Genomic DNA, 16,136 nt, shown 5'->3' with positions numbered 1-16,136 from the left:
CAGTACGGTCAGTATGACAAAGGGAGTCAGAGGCATGCAGTGTGTCGTGCAGAAATCTCCATATTCTACATTTTTGTTTCTCCGTAAATTAACGCCCTACTTGATTCACAAGAAACGAAACATGGCACGAAACAACGCGCTTTGAGCTTGTAAATATGCAACTTTTGTTAATTTTGAACATGAATCCTGAAAAGTAACCGTTTCCACCCGACAACAGAGATGACATGTCTGCCAAGGACTTAATTAACTTATTTTTTATCAACTCCCACAGCGCCAACAGCGCCATTAACGCCTTTTAAAAACGTGTATAACGTTTGGCAAAAATAAATAAATAAAAATGTTTAGGAACTGGCAGCCAGGGCCTTTTTGCCCCCCCCCCCCTAGTGGCGATGGAAGAGTTAAGACGGTGGAAATCATCGCATCCGTGTCCAACGGAGCAGGTGGATATTGTTTGTTTGTCATCATCATCATCGTGATTTTTCTGTTCTATTTTATTACATTAAAACATTTTCAAATCATATTCCTATAGTCAGTGTCACAGCACTACGTCAACACATTGCCCACTCATCCCAAGCTCACTATAGTCTGTGGGAGTGGGTTGCATGAGAGGAGGCACCTGCAGGACCGGTGACTATAACGTCCCTGAGCTCTTTAACAGTCCATCAGCTCTGTGTGTGCTTTGTCTAATGTTGTCTGTTAATACATCGATAATAGAAGAATATGCCCGCCCACACTGCCAAACTGCACGGTACAGGAGCTAGTTTAATGAGAGAGAAGCAACGTTTGGGTGACTGATGACCTTCTTCCGGCATAACACAACAGTCTGACATCATTATTTCAATAATGATGTCACCATAATGGTCATCATCACAAGCTGTCACCTCTTGGTAATCACAGACTTTGCCTAGTGATTGGTTGAACATGACCCAAATCTTTGCATCTTTTGTACTGTAACTGGCAACTGCTGTCAGACTGCTGAATGTGTCTGAAGTAACTGTCAGACTGCACTGTATTATGGCTAAAGAAGGTCTTCAGTGACCCAAACATTCTCTCCAAGGTTATAGTTAGCTCATGTAATGCTAGATTTATTTTGCCCCCTGTTCTTCTGTTACCATGGTCTTTTCAGTCCGGCCCTTATTTTAAGGCGGAAATTACCCCACAATCTTTTTATAATTCACCCGAAATGTAATTTTTCTAACTGTGACCATCGACGCTTTAATTATTTATGAGTCATGAATAAAGCTTGTTTGATCAAAAACTCAATCTGAGAAAATAATCCGAGATATGGGTTTTATAATTTCAGTTAACATTGAAGCGGATGGAGGGGCACTTTTTCACTGACGGACCAAAAAGACAAAATGCTGTTATATTTCATTTTTGTCCATTTGTTTAGAAACCTTTTGGGATGATAATAAACTAGAAAAAGTGCCCTTCCGGGCACAGGTCTCCACCAGGTTATCCACAGATCCGTGCAGTTAGAGGTAAAAACACTTTTCGGCCAGTTATAGCGCCACCTTGAGGCTGAGTTGAAATTGTTCATGTGGCATTTCGTCCTCGGCCTAGTGGGAATGTGGGTGCACAATTTCACGGAAATCACGCGATGTGTTCATGATTTGCAGCATTTTGTTTGAAACTGAGCACTCCTGTGAACTTTGGAAGCCAATCTTAACCAATCAGGATGGAGTCTGATAAATCTGAAAGACCTGTTTCGTTGAATGGCTCTAGAGAGACTGTGTACCAATTTGCGTGATGTTTGGACAAAATCTGTAGGTGTACTATGCAAAAACTTGTTTTGCACAAAGCGGCCTCCTGGTGGCGCTATAACAGGCCGTTCTGGAAAGTTTGGGGCAGAGGTTCATGGTTGGCATCCAGGGAGTGTGTGTGCAAAATATGGCATCGAAAAACTTGTTTTGCACAAAGCGGCCTCCTGGTGGCGCTATAACAGGCCGTTCTGGAAAGTTTGGGGCAGAGGTTCATGGTTGGCATCCAGGGAGTGTGTGTGCAAAATATGGCATCGACCGGGTTAACGGTGGCCGAGATTAGCTGTTCACGGACACACGGACACACGGACACACGGACGGACGGAGTGCAAAACATACTCTCCCCACATGCCTTCGGCCTGGTGGAGACAATAAACCTAACAATAACACTAAAACTAATAAAAAGTAAACTAAAACTATTAGCTTTTTCAAAAATAAATAGCAAATCAGCTCTAGAAACAAACTGAATTATCCTGAATAATCCTGTGCAGTTTGGAAGTGTGCGGGCGTATTCTTCTATTTTTGACGTGCACTCGTTTGCCTACGCACCTGCTCTTAAGTTTTTTATTCTAGCTGTGTGAATGTTTTTTTTCAACAAAGTATGTTAATACAAAACTTGTACAATTGGGGTGGTTGCATTTACCGGTAGTCTCCCTGCTCTTCTATTTAGACATTTAGATGGTGTCAAAGGTCATGTCTAGACACAGGATCTGACACAAATTTTGACATCAAGCAGGCAGGTTCTATTAGCTCAATGGTAAGAATTTCAGCCCTTGCGCAGGAAACCGGGTTCCAATTCGGAAAGTTACATAGTGCAGCTTTTATCACTTAAGCCCTGTTTAATCATGAAAATAGCAAAACTACAAGCTATGTGAGCTTGTATTTCATTGTATTTATTTTTCTTTAGGAAATTTCTGAAATTCTTTTAAAAAATATTTTTGGGAGAAAAAAAAGCGGACTACGGGTACTAAAAAATGGGTCCGTGATGCGTGACATGTTTTTCCCGACCCAGTGTTTGGAAATCACTGATCTAGTGAGTCCAATGCCTCATCATTATCCTAATGCAGGGAACACAGATGAAGATTTTATACCCCAACTAGAAAAAGTGCCCTTCCGGGCACAGGTCTCCACCAGGTTATCCACAGATCCGTGCAGTTAGAGGTAAAAACACTTTTCGGCCAGTTATAGCGCCACCTTGAGGCTGAGTTGAAATTGTTCATGTGGCATTTCGTCCTCGGCCTAGTGGGAATGTGGGTGCACAATTTCACGGAAATCACGCGATGTGTTCATGATTTGCAGCATTTTGTTTGAAACTGAGCACTCCTGTGAACTTTGGAAGCCAATCTTAACCAATCAGGATGGAGTCTGATAAATCTGAAAGACCCGTTTCGTTGAATGGCTCTAGAGAGACTGTGTACCAATTTGCGTGATGTTTGGACAAAATCTGTAGGTGTACTGTGCAAAAACTTGTTTTGCACAAAGCGGCCTCCTGGTGGCGCTATAACAGGCCGTTCTGGAAAGTTTGGGGCAGAGGTTCATGGTTGGCATCCAGGGAGTGTGTGTGCAAAATATGGCATCGACCGGGTTAACGGTGGCCGAGATTAGCTGTTCACGGACACACGGACACACGGACGGACGGACGGACGGACGGACGGAGTGCAAAACATACTCTCCCCACATGCCTTCGGCCTGGTGGAGACAATAATAACCTTGATTCGGCCCATAAGACAACTGATATCCAAGGTCTGAGCTGGTCTGCCCAAATTAGGGCAGGTCGCCATACACGCACGCGTGGGGGTTTGGATACTAATCCGTCACCTCCTGATCTAGCCTCGAGCCAGCCAGAGCCATTATGTCAGAAAACTTTTATCTCCATATTCTAGATCTGTTACTTTTTTCATTTGAATAAAAGTAAAAGTAGCACACCAAAAAAGTAGAAGCACGCACATCTCCAGAAATTCTACAGGTGCTGAACTAAAATATACGTACAATGAAAAAGAAGGGTTGTCCGCACACTGTATCTTAGACACAACATTTCGACCCTTTTGGGTCTTACATACTGTACATGACGAAGACCCGAAAGGGTCGAAACGTTGTAAATACCTTGTACATAAATAACGCATCTGTTTTTCGCCTTAGCTTTTAAACACACAAATAGAAACTGCAAGCTCAACTACATAGTGCGTAAGTAAGTAAGCTTGTAGATCTGCTTTTTTTATCGTGAAAACGTGCAAATCTTTGAATATATATTATTTCCCAGCGAAGGTTTTTAACTCATATCTTTGCTTCTGGGGCGTCTCTGGAACAGCATGTTTTCAGATGGGGGTCGGCGGCCAATTTCATACAGTATCATTTTTGGGGTCATTGACATGAAATTGTATATGAGCACCACCACTGACATAGAAACAGAAAACTGTAGAATCTGGTCTCAGGTGTTAATGTGTTAAGACAGTGTTCAAGGCATATCACAACGCATGGCATCTCTCCGAGTGCATTTCTGCAGTTACACCCATTCGTTTATTATATGCCACGTTAACATAATTGACCAGAAAAGCTGAAATATCAGTCTGGAACTATATATTGCTTTCACCGTTACAGATTATTCACTTTGTGACTCCTGGGGGCATGAGAAGTGTAAAGCCTATAATTTATAATGGCATATATTCTTAACGGAAACACTGCAGAGTAGTGCTCTCGCGGGGAGTGATATACAGTATCAACACCCTCTTCTCCGCAGGTGCAAATGTCTTATTTTAGTCGAGCGACACGGCAGAAGTCACATTGTCACTTCAGAATAATACATTTATATTGAGGGTGACACGTTCTCATCCCCTATCTCTTTCCTTATGGAATCTACCCTTGGTGCTTCTCCTATGTGGCCACACCCCCTCTGGCCATATATCCACAGACCGAGACCACCAACTAGATACGGCCGTCTAATTATAGCACTCATTTGTAGTTTTGTTCCCTCGTCGGATAAGCGGACCCCGGTAGGACCCTGCATGTGGAAATAACGTCTGTGCCCCTGATTTTACCCCCTCCTTTTACCCATTAAAGGAAAGCATCCGTGTCACCTTAGATTTTAACCACTTTAACCATTATTCTATACTGCTATTCAAAAATAGTACAAGCTTGTAGATCTGCTATTTTTATTTATTATTTTCTTTTTTAACCCACATTTTGTACAAATCTTTGAATGATACATTTTTAAAGCAAACATTGTCAACTCAAATCTTTACTTCTGGGGATCCCTGGAACCAAATATTTTGACATGGGGGTCCACACACAAATACATATAATTCCGGAGGTCCTTGCCATGAAATGGTTTGAGATCAGAAATGCAAGTCTTTTCAGAAAACTGATTCAGAAGACATTTTGTAGAATCGTGGCCTCAGGTCTTAATAGAAAAACCACACAATTGTCAGGGTCACAGACAGGGTCAGTCGCACAATTAAAAGGTCAAATAAAGTGAACACTGTGTTCGTACCGATTTAAACAATGATAAAGTCATTGGTGTGCTAAAGCAGTGGATCTGCTCTGTTCACAATCTAGGTCTTAAATCCAAAATGTGGGTTGCGCCGGTGCCACTGAAGAATTCAAATGGGTTCTGCACCTGCAATTCTGCACCTCAATCTCTTCTATTATATTCTATTTTTTTTGTCTTCCATGGCCTGGTAATATCTGGTCTGCAAAACTGACAGGAATTTTCCAAGGGCAAGCGTGGAGAGCGGCCATTGAATTTGGCTTTTTCCCTTTTCAGGGTCGGCAAGTTCTTCATTTTCGCGAGGACCCTTTCAAAGCGACAAGGCTGTCATTATCTGTCATAGCCGGTCGAGGTCGAGGGTCAGGCCACTTTCAAAGATTCTCAATCTCGTTCAAACGCGGGCAAAATGTGTGCTGCGTGTGAAACACCTATCCGAGTCTTCATACTCGAGTCATTGAGCGCGGCAGCTATACGGAATATAACCGCATACTTGTCAAACCCTCTTATCTCGCCACCGGTGAGTGTACATTTTGTACACTCACATTCACACACTCTCTAGAGTCATTAAGTCATTCATTGAGCGTGGCAGGCGTGGAATATAAGCACAATGACCAAGGCTTCTCAAGCCCTCTTCTGTCGCCACTGGTGAATTCCTCAATCCCCCCACTCCCCCCCCCCATGCACCTTTTCTTCCCTATTCTTTTGTCCCGCTGTAATGCTTTTTCCCACCAGGAGTTCTGTCGTAAAACACCCTTCCCTTTCCCCATGCAAGAAAATAAAATAAAATAAAAAAACACCTCTCACCCCAACAGCTAATTAAAATCACGCGATGAATAACGTCTCGGAGGGTTTTTTACTGTAAATGTAATACGAGCACGCCTCTGGCTGCCCTTGCCACCGGCGTCCCTTGTGGGCCAGATAATGCATGCGCCCCGGGATCGTCAGAGTGATGTACGGCTTAGGTTTATTGTGGTGATTGAGTGTCTCTCTCATGTCTCTCTCTCTCTCTCTCTCTCTCTCTCTCTCTCTCTCTCTCTCTCTCTCTTTCTCTCCCCCCCCCCCTCCTCTCTCTCTCTCCACAGGTCCGCCCACTATCTCGAGCACCCAGACCCAGCAGGCACTCTATGGAGAGAAGGGACAGATCAAATGCTTCATCCGCAGCACCCCTCCGCCCGACCGCATCGTGAGTCACACAGCCTCTGTGTATCCGTTCCTTCATGGCCCTAGGGAACATATTGGTCACAATGCATGCAGTGTATCCGTTCCTTCATGGCCCTAGGGAACATATTGGTCACAATGCATGCAGTGTATCCGTTCCTTCGTGGCCCTAGGGAACATATTGGTCACAATGCATGCAGTGTATCCGTTCCTTCGTGGCCCTAGGGAACATATTGGTCACAATGCATGCAGTGTATCCGTTCCTTCGTGGCCCTAGGGAACATATTGGTCACAATGCATGCAGTGTATCCGTTCCTTCATGGCCCTAGGGAACATATTGGTCACACTGCATGCAGTGTGTCCGTTCCTTCGTGGCCCTAGGGAACATATTGGTCACAATGCATGCAGTGTATCCGTTCCTTTGTGGCCCTAGGGAACATATTGGTCACAATGCATGCAGTGTATCCGTTCCTTCGTGGCCCTAGGGAACATATTGGTCACAATGCATGCAGTGTATCCGTTCCTTCATGGCCCTAGGGAACATATTGGTCACAATGCATGCAGTGTATCCGTTCCTTCATGGCCCTAGGGAACATATTGGTCACAATGCATGCAGTGTGTCCGTTCCTTCGTGGCCCTAGGGAACATATTGGTCACAATGCATGCAGTGTATCCGTTCCTTCGTGGCCCTAGGGAACATATCGGTCACAATGCATGCAGTGTATCCGTTCCTTCGTGGCCCTAGGGAACATATTGGTCACAATGCATGCAGTGTATCCGTTCCTTCGTGGCCCTAGGGAACATATTGGTCACAATGCATGCAGTGTATCCGTTCCTTCATGGCCCTAGGGAACATATTGGTCACAATGCATGCAGTGTGTCCGTTCCTTCGTGGCCCTAGGGAACATATTGGTCACAATGCATGCAGTGTATCCGTTCCTTCGTGGCCCTAGGGAACATATCGGTCACAATGCATGCAGTGTATCCGTTCCTTCGTGGCCCTAGGGAACATATTGGTCACAATGCATGCAGTGTATCCGTTCCTTCGTGGCCCTAGGGAACATATTGGTCACAATGCATGCAGTGTATCCGTTCCTTCATGGCCCTAGGGAACATATTGGTCACAATGCATGCAGTGCGCTAGTGATTCTCAAAGGCCCCTTTTCCTCCACCGGGGCTGAACCGGTTCTGTTCTTTTTTCTTTCTACCCCGCCTAATATTGAACCAGTTCAGAGTGTTTCCACTGCGGCAATGAGTTGGTTCAGAACCGTAAACGTTAGTTTATGGCCGCCGGTTCCGTGAAAGCACCACCAGTTCCAAGAATCTAGAACGGAACCAGTTCCAGAACCAAAGTTTGATTTGGTGGAACAGGGGCCAAAGTGGTGTCCGTCGGGCACCTGAAACCACTCTAACCGCCTTTTTCTATTTTATGCATAATAGGAGTTTCAAAATAACAACTCATCGCTCACAACCGTCTAACAACTGTGCTGCGTGAAACATGCTACAAATGTAACCAAATGGACCCTTATTTATGTGTTCATTTGGTTACATCTGTAGCCTCTCTGAGTTAATTAGATTAACACTGAGGATTTTAGTAGTGACTGATTGATTGTCAGTAATGTAAACAGCACGTACGTGGCACAGTTGGACCTTAAGACTATTACGGATTTTACGTTGTTGCCCTATCTCTCTCTCTCTCTCTCTCTCTCTCTCTTTTAATTACTTAAACCCCACCAAACATATTCTGGGGGGAACATTCGTCAAAAATGTGTATAGGGCATGAGACTCATGTCCAGTTTACTTACCCCATAGAGGGTTTTAAGTAGTTACTGTATTTGTGGCAACAGAGACAGTATCTGTTATATCGTCTCCATCGGGTGGAAACCTCATTTAGAAAACGGTTACTTTTCAGTAATTCAGATTCATAAGCTTCAAAATTAGTAGTTTGGCGAGCTCAAAACGCTCGTGCTACGAGCTTGTAGATCTGCTTTTTTTTTTTTAACGTGAAAATGTGTGTAAATCTTCCTAATACTGTATATATTCTTTTACAGCGAGCATTTGTAACTCAAATCCTTGCTACTGGGGGGTTCCCTGGCTGGAACAACATATTATATTGAGATGGGGGTCGGCGGCCAAATACATATCATTTGGGGTGATCGTTGACATGAAAAAGTTTGAGAACCACTGATATAGAAACATAACGTTTTTCAGAAATCTGTAGAATCTAGTCCTCAGGTCTTGGGTTAAATATGGAGATAAGAGGTATACAGTATCTCAAAACGCGTCGCCGATCTGCTACTTTTGAAGCGTTCGTGTGACGCTGTAGCATGACCAAGTAGGCCAGTAGGGCATGAATTAACAAAAAACAACAAAAAAACCACACAAAATGTAAATACGGAGATACGAGGTATTTCCGCCTGACAGTGACGATGTTGACCTCTGCCCTCAGGCGTGGTCGTGGAAGGAGACGGTGCTGGAGTCGGGCACGTCGGGCCGCTACACGGTGGAGACGGTCAGCACGGACGAGGGGGTCATCTCCACGCTGACCATGAGCAACATCGTCCCCGCCGACTTCCAGACCATCTACAACTGTACGGCCTGGAACAGCTTCGGATCGGACACCGAGATCATCCGCCTCAAAGAGCAAGGTGAGGATCGGAGCAGTGGTGTGTGAATTACAGTTTTAGTTTTTAGTTTATTTTTTACACACTATATTTTTTTCTATTTTATTATTATTATTTCATAGTTTGATTCGTGTTAAAACTCACTGACTGCCAGAATTGTTTCGGTCTGTGTCCGTTCCCTTTTTTTAATGCCAAGAAAAACCTCTATGTATTCAGCACAGCTCCTTATCCAGACATCAGCCTCATCAAAACTTGACCATTGTAACTCCCTCCATACTGGCCTACCGGCATGCCCCCTTCTCAGCTCCCTCCATTGGCTCCCGGTCGCGGGTACAAAACTCTGATGTTAGCCTTCAAAGCAACCAAAGGTATATGGGTGCACTCAGATCAGCCGACGCAGGGAGGCTGGAAGTACATTCCCTTTATAGATATTCCACTGTTAGTTTCGTAGCTTAGTATGATTCATGATGTCGATTTTTATGTATTTGATGTATTGCCATGTTTTTGTTCTTGCTTACTGTAAATCGCTCTGGATTAAATTCATCAAGGTTCAAGCGGGGGGGTTGTTACATATTGTGTACAGGTACATAAGAGTAAAACTTGTTTTTGTTTGGCTTCCTTCAGACAATGCAGCAGCATAGATAACATCAAACATTAGTCACAGCAAGCACAGCAGGGGTGAAATAAAGAGTGCAAGAAATAATGAACAAGTACTGTATGGTAATAAAAACGGTAACAATATGTACATTTCTGTATAGCAAAGTTAGGTAAACTTTTTGTGAACAGCTTGGCTACAGTATGTTCCATATACAGTGGAGGAAATAATTATTTGATCCCCTGCTGATTTTGAAAATTTGCCCTAATACAAAGAAATGAGCGGTCTACAATTGTTATGGTACTTTTATGTTAACAGATAGAGACAGAATATCAACAAAAAAGTCCAGAAAAAAACATTATATAAAGGTTATAAATTAAATTCAATTTGTTCAGGTGAAATAAGTATTTGATCCCAAGCACATCATGACTTAATACTTGGTTGAGAAACCCTTGTTGGCAAGCACAGAAGTCAGACGGTTCTTGTAGTTGGTCACCAGGTTTGCACACACCTCAGGAGGAATTTTGGTCCACTCCTTTTTACAGATCCTCTCCAAATCCTGAAGGTTTCGAGGCTGTCGCTTGGCAACTCGAAGCTTCAGCTCCCTCCACAGATTTTCTATGGGATTAAGGTCTGGAGACTGGCTAGGCCACTCCATGACCTTAATGTGCTTCTTCTTGAGCCACTCCTTTGTTGCCTTGGCCGTATGTTTTGGGTCGTTGTCATGCTGGAAGACCCATCCACGACCCATCTTCAGTGCTCTGGTTGAGGGAAGGAGGTTCTTGTCCAAAATCTTACCGTACATGGCCCCGTCCATCAACCCCACAACGCGGTGAAGTTGTCCTGTACCCTTAGCAGAGAAACACCCCCAAAGCATAATATTCCCACCTCCATGCTTGACGGTGGGGATGGTGTTCTGGGGTTTGTATTCAGCATTCCTCTCCCTCCAAACACGACGAGTCGAGTTGATGCGAAAGAGTTCAATTTTGGTCTCATCTGACCACATCACCTTCTCCCAAGCCTTCTCAGAATCATTTAGGTGTTCATTGGCAAACTTCAGACGGGCCTGCATGTGTCTTCTTGAGCACGGGGACCTTGCGGTCACTTCAGGATTTCAATCCATTACGGCGTAATGTGTTTCCAATGGTTTTCATCCCCACCGTCAAGCATGGAGGTGGGAATATTATGCTTTGGGGGTGTTTCTCTGCTAAGGGTACAGGACAACTTCACCGCGTTGTGGGGTTGATGGACGGGGCCATGTACGGTAAGATTTTGCACAAGAACCTCCTTCCCTCAACCAGAGCACTGAAGATGGGTCGTGGATGGGTCTTCCAGCATGACAACGACCCAAAACATACGGCCAAGGCAACAAAGGAGTGGCTCAAGAAGAAGCACATTAAGGTCATGGAGTGGCCTAGCCAGTCTCCAGACCTTAATCCCATAGAAAATCTGTGGAGGGAGCTGAAGCTTCGAGTTGCCAAGCGACAGCCTCGAAACCTTCAGGATTTGGAGAGGATCTGTAAAAAGGAGCGGACCAAAATTCCTCCTGAGGTGTATGCAAACCTGGTGACCAACTACAAGAACCGTCTGACTTCTGTGCTTGCCAACAAGGGTTTTTCCACCAAGTATTAAGTTATGATGTGCTTGGGGATCAAATACTTATTTCACCTGATCAAATGGAATTTAATTTATAACCTTTATATAATGTTTATGTTTTCTGGACCTTTTTGTTGATATTCTGTCTCTATCTGTTAACATAAAAGTACCATAATAATTATAGACCGCTCATTTCTTTGTATTAGGGCAAATTTACAAAATCAGCAGGGGATCAAATAATTATTTCCTTCACTTTATACAACAAAGAGACGTGTGTACTTCCTTGCTCGATTCGGAAAGTAGTAAACAAAAATAAATAAAAGGACCCATACAAATGTGTGTTCGTGACACACAAATGGGTCCCAGACCCACTGTTGAAGACCACTGCAGTATAGTCTCACCATTGCCAGATCGATGGGAGAGTCTGGGGACTCTCAAATGGAAGCTATAGACTTGCCGCTAACACACAGAATCAAAGACAGGCAGTGCACATCTGACAGACCTCTTGAAGGCATCTGCCTCATGGCTCCAAAGTGAACTGAGATCAAAGACATGGAAGCTGCAGCACACTTTGCACAGCTTTATTAGTTAACAAACACGCAGTGGTGACGTTTCGAGCCGATGCTCTTCTTCAGACTAGTATAGTTAACACGGCAGTTATTCTCAGACGTGTTTAAACCAAGGACCCCCAAAATGATGTGTAATGTGGCCGCGGACCCCCATCTGAAAATATGTGGTGCCGCGGACCCCACCTGAAAATATGTGGGGCTGTGGACCCCACCTGAAAATATGTGGTGCCGCGGACCCCCATCTGAAAATATGTGGTGCTGTGGACCCCCACCTGAAAATATGTGGTGCCGCGGACCCCACCTGAAAATGATGTGGTGCCGCGGACCCCACCTGAAAATTATGTGGTGCTGTGGACCCCCATCTGAAAATATTTGGTGCTGTGGACCCCCACCTGAAAATATGTGGTGCTGTGGACCCCCACCTGAAAATATGTGGTGCTGTGGACCCCCATCTGAAAATATGTGGTGCTGTGGACCCCCACCTGAAAATTATGTGGTGCTGTGGACCCCCACCTGAAAATTATGTGGTGCTGTGGACCCCCACCTGAAAATTATGTGGTGCTGTGGACCCCCACCTGAAAATTATGTGGTGCTGTAAATGGTAAATAGTGCATTTATATAGCGCCTTTATCCAAGGCGCTTTACATAGATTGTGCATTACATTCACCCATTCATACACCGATTGCGGCGGAAGCCATGCAAGGTACCAACCAGCACATCGGGAGCAATTTGGGGTTCAGAGTCTTGCCCAAGGACACTAGACAGGAGGAGCCGGGATTCGAACCGCCGACCCATGGATCATTGGACGACCTGCTCTACCTCCTGAGCCACAGTCGCCCCACTGACCCCCACCTGAAAATATGTGGTGCCACGGACCCCCATCTGAAAATATGTGGTAGCAGGGACCCCCATCTTAATATATGTGGTACCAGGGACCCCCATCTGAAAATATGTGGTACCAGGGACCCCCATCTGAAAATATGTGGTACCAGGGACCATGACACCACTATGAGAACAAACCTAACAAACGTATACGGCCTCGGCTTTGGAGACATGCAAATCCTGTCCTGTAGGACCACCATAAAAACTTTGGATTGGTTGTGTAATGCAGTATTGTTTTTATATACACTTTGCTTTGTTTCCACCATAGATTTTAGCAATAACAGCTGTGAGGCTGTCCTCAGTACAGTATCTAGTTTGAGAGAATAATTTAGAGAGACTAATCTTGGTGTGTGTGTGTGTGTGTGTGTGTGTGTGTGTGTGTGTGTGTGTGTGTGTGTGTGTGTGTGTGTGTGTGTGTGTGTGTGTGTGTGTGTGTGTGTGTGTGTGTGTGTGTGTGTGTGTGTGCGCGCGCGCGCATACTTTATTAACAGTTTGCATTAGTAAGTAGCATAACACAAAAATCCCTGAGGACTTGGATCCATTGTGGTCCTGCGTATTCTTTCATCAAAAGACTGTACTGTACATCCTCCTCTCATCAAAGTATGCTCCTGGCCCTCCCTTTTCAGGAGTCTCTTAGCGTTAGGAGCCATGGTTGGAAGTAGACTCACGGTGCACATACTGTACATGGAAGCCAAGCGAATTGCCTTCACCCTCGACTGCTTGTCGCTGGCGGGCATGTAGCTAAAATGCAATCTGTGTTGAAATGTCTAATCGCCTAGAAGCGATTAGATCTACAATGTGCTTCCACTGTGCTTTATTTTGCTTTCCTCCGTACCAATTCAGAGACATATTGTTCCTGGTGTGTTTATAAATAGAAACAGCTTGTCATACAAAACGGACTGATGGGTAAATTATTGTGGGCATATTTCACACCTGCGTAATCATGACATTTGAGTTGATGAATAACTGTCGTACAATTAATTGCGATTAACGATGTCATTGTGGGTATTGTTTTGTTTTTTTTGCTTCGAACATTGGATAAGCACATACAGTATAAACCAAAATTGCACAGGGCAGATTTGACAATCAACTTAAATATACACCGAAATAATGTACTATGGCCAAAATAGGCCATATTTTTCAAAATAAATAACCGATCTGTGTGCACGGCGCGTCACAACGATGCACGTTGTAAGCTTGCAGATCTGCTATTTCCACTACTGTTGCTGGTTGAAATAAGCATATCGTCTCTGTCCGGTGGAAATCTCACATGTCCAAATCTATTTCTCAGAAGCATTCAACGTAGCATATCTACACGTTCAAATTCGAGCTTCGAGCTTATGGATCTGTTACGTTTTTATGTGACGCTGTAGTATATGATCAAGTAGTAGGGCGCTAATTGATGAGAAAACACTCAAAGTTAAAAAAGGTCTGGAGATAAAATATTTCTGCCCGACAGAGAAGATATGCATCTTCTTCAACAGCTGAATTCATACATATGAAAGGAAACAATTATGCAGAAATGTAGGCGATTATCTCAGATAATTGCGATCGGACAATCATGTAATAGTTGTGAAAGACCTATTGTTTCCATCATGTCACATTCAACAGACTTCTTCCAGTGGTGGAAAAAGTACTCTTTACATCTCTTACTTAAAATACTGCAATATAGAAATACTAACCAATAGGATCCACCCGCCCCTCTAGACTAGACCGTATCATACAGGCTGGGCCAGAGACCATATACGATTGGCTGTCATCATCTTTGTTTGTGTTTCAGAGACCCTCCGATTGGCTGTCATCATCGGCGTAGCGGTGGGGGCCTTCCTTGCACTCACCGTCCTCATGGGGACTTTAGGTGCTTACTGCTGTGCCCGCTTCCAGAGAAGTATGTACGCTTTCATTTAATTAAAACTTTTACACAGTTGTAAAGTTGTAATCGTGTTCACATTTGTGGCTTGAGTTTCTGTTTCTGACATTTTCAATCAAAAAGAAAGCCCTCGGTCTGTGTGCTATGAAGGAGGTCTCGGTAGAATTCTTGTCAAAATGTGGAACAAATAGAGGGTTCTCAAAATTCTTAATTATTCAGTCCAACTTTCCAGCTTTCCAGTCTCTTTCTTATTTCGAGTGTCGCACAGTCACACTAAAGTAGTCAAAATAGCCGATCTACAAGCTCAAAATGAATCTATTTTCACTAATTCAATTGTTTAAAAAATATATATATTAAAAAATATATTATTATATATAATAATGAAGAAGGCGTGGTATTGGACATACGTACAAGTTTTCCAACTGACAGCAATGATTTCCAAGTGATCTTTTCTAGAATGATTTTTACCCAATTACATGACATGACCTTTTCGATAATGGTTGTTCTCACTCTGCCATAGAAGCTACACAGCAAAATACAGAGTGCTATATTAACTAGTGTTAGAATAAAAAGAAAGAAAAAAAGGGTGTTTTCAGAGTTAAATTAACACTGGATTTTTGAGTGGAGAATTTCTGATTAGAAATTAGAAGTGGACAAAATACACGGAAAATAGGAACTAACCAGGTGCTCAACGGAGATGTCAAAAAGTAATGATGATAAAAGGTGCTCACACAGATCAAAACGGGATCAAGGCATAGATAAAAAGGAGACGATCCGGGCACTCAAAGTTAAAAAGAGGAGGGAAGCCTTTATTGAATAAAAAAGGCGACTGCCAAAGAAAATACACATTTGACTCAATACAAAAAATACTCAATACAAAAAAAAAGCACTTCCACCACTGCATTTGACTCAATACTTGCTCCTGTACTGTGCCTTTACTGTTGTTTCCTTGTCCTTCACTGCAGAGGATGTCCATCTGGTCATGTCGTCACTGCCTGTGTCCCTGTCACGACAGAGAGATCTGAAAGCGGAGAGTAAGGCCCTTCAAATTGCATTATTTGTTTGTTATTTGGACACTTCCGAAAATGACCATGAGGATGTGGCACTTTCTAAGCCAGTGGTTTTCAACCCTTTTCATATCATGAGAGGCGATTTAGCCTCTCAGACCCAAGACTTTGAATATTTTGTTGTCATTGAATAGGATTTTGTTCACAAGTCCATGTTGTATTGATGTGGTACCATTAGGAGAGTTAACAGGTTGATCAAAATAACAATTTGTCTATATTATCTAATTGTGTAGACTTCTTTGTTTTCATGTTACACTCTCAAGAGTTAAATATCTATAAGGGTCCATTTGGTTACCAACTCTCCATCATTTAGTTGGGGAACACCTGGAACCCCCTCAAGGACCACTGGTGGTCCCCGGACCACTGGTTGAAAACCGCTGTTCTAAGCTAAACTTCCATAATGTATTTGTGATGAAACTTTACCGTCAGCTCATTTAATTTGTGCACAAACCTTGTAGCATTTCTAAAATATTGTCCGGTATGGTTATCTTGCCTCAATAGTGTCATTAACAACTAAATAAAGAACCCACA

General features: G+C 43.5%; 1 protein-coding gene across 1 annotated transcript in view; it reads left to right on the top strand.

The window, feature by feature from the left end:
- Positions 1-16,136, top strand: part of LOC310861486 (kin of IRRE-like protein 3) — a 269,242-nt gene that overhangs the window by 242,056 nt on the left and 11,050 nt on the right. The window contains exons 10-13 of the mRNA XM_083768947.1: positions 6,327-6,427; positions 8,852-9,050; positions 14,449-14,556; positions 15,504-15,572. Coding sequence (XP_083625073.1) covers positions 6,327-6,427; positions 8,852-9,050; positions 14,449-14,556; positions 15,504-15,572 — 477 coding nt within the window. The remainder of the gene's footprint in view (positions 1-6,326; positions 6,428-8,851; positions 9,051-14,448; positions 14,557-15,503; positions 15,573-16,136) is intronic.

Source organism: Protomyctophum parallelum (genome assembly GCF_964188405.1).
Source record: "Protomyctophum parallelum genome assembly, chromosome: 1".
Lineage (NCBI taxonomy): Eukaryota > Metazoa > Chordata > Actinopteri > Myctophiformes > Myctophidae > Protomyctophum > Protomyctophum parallelum.
The sequence above is the reverse complement of the archived record's forward strand: the minus strand, read 5'-3'. Positions and strand labels throughout refer to the sequence as shown.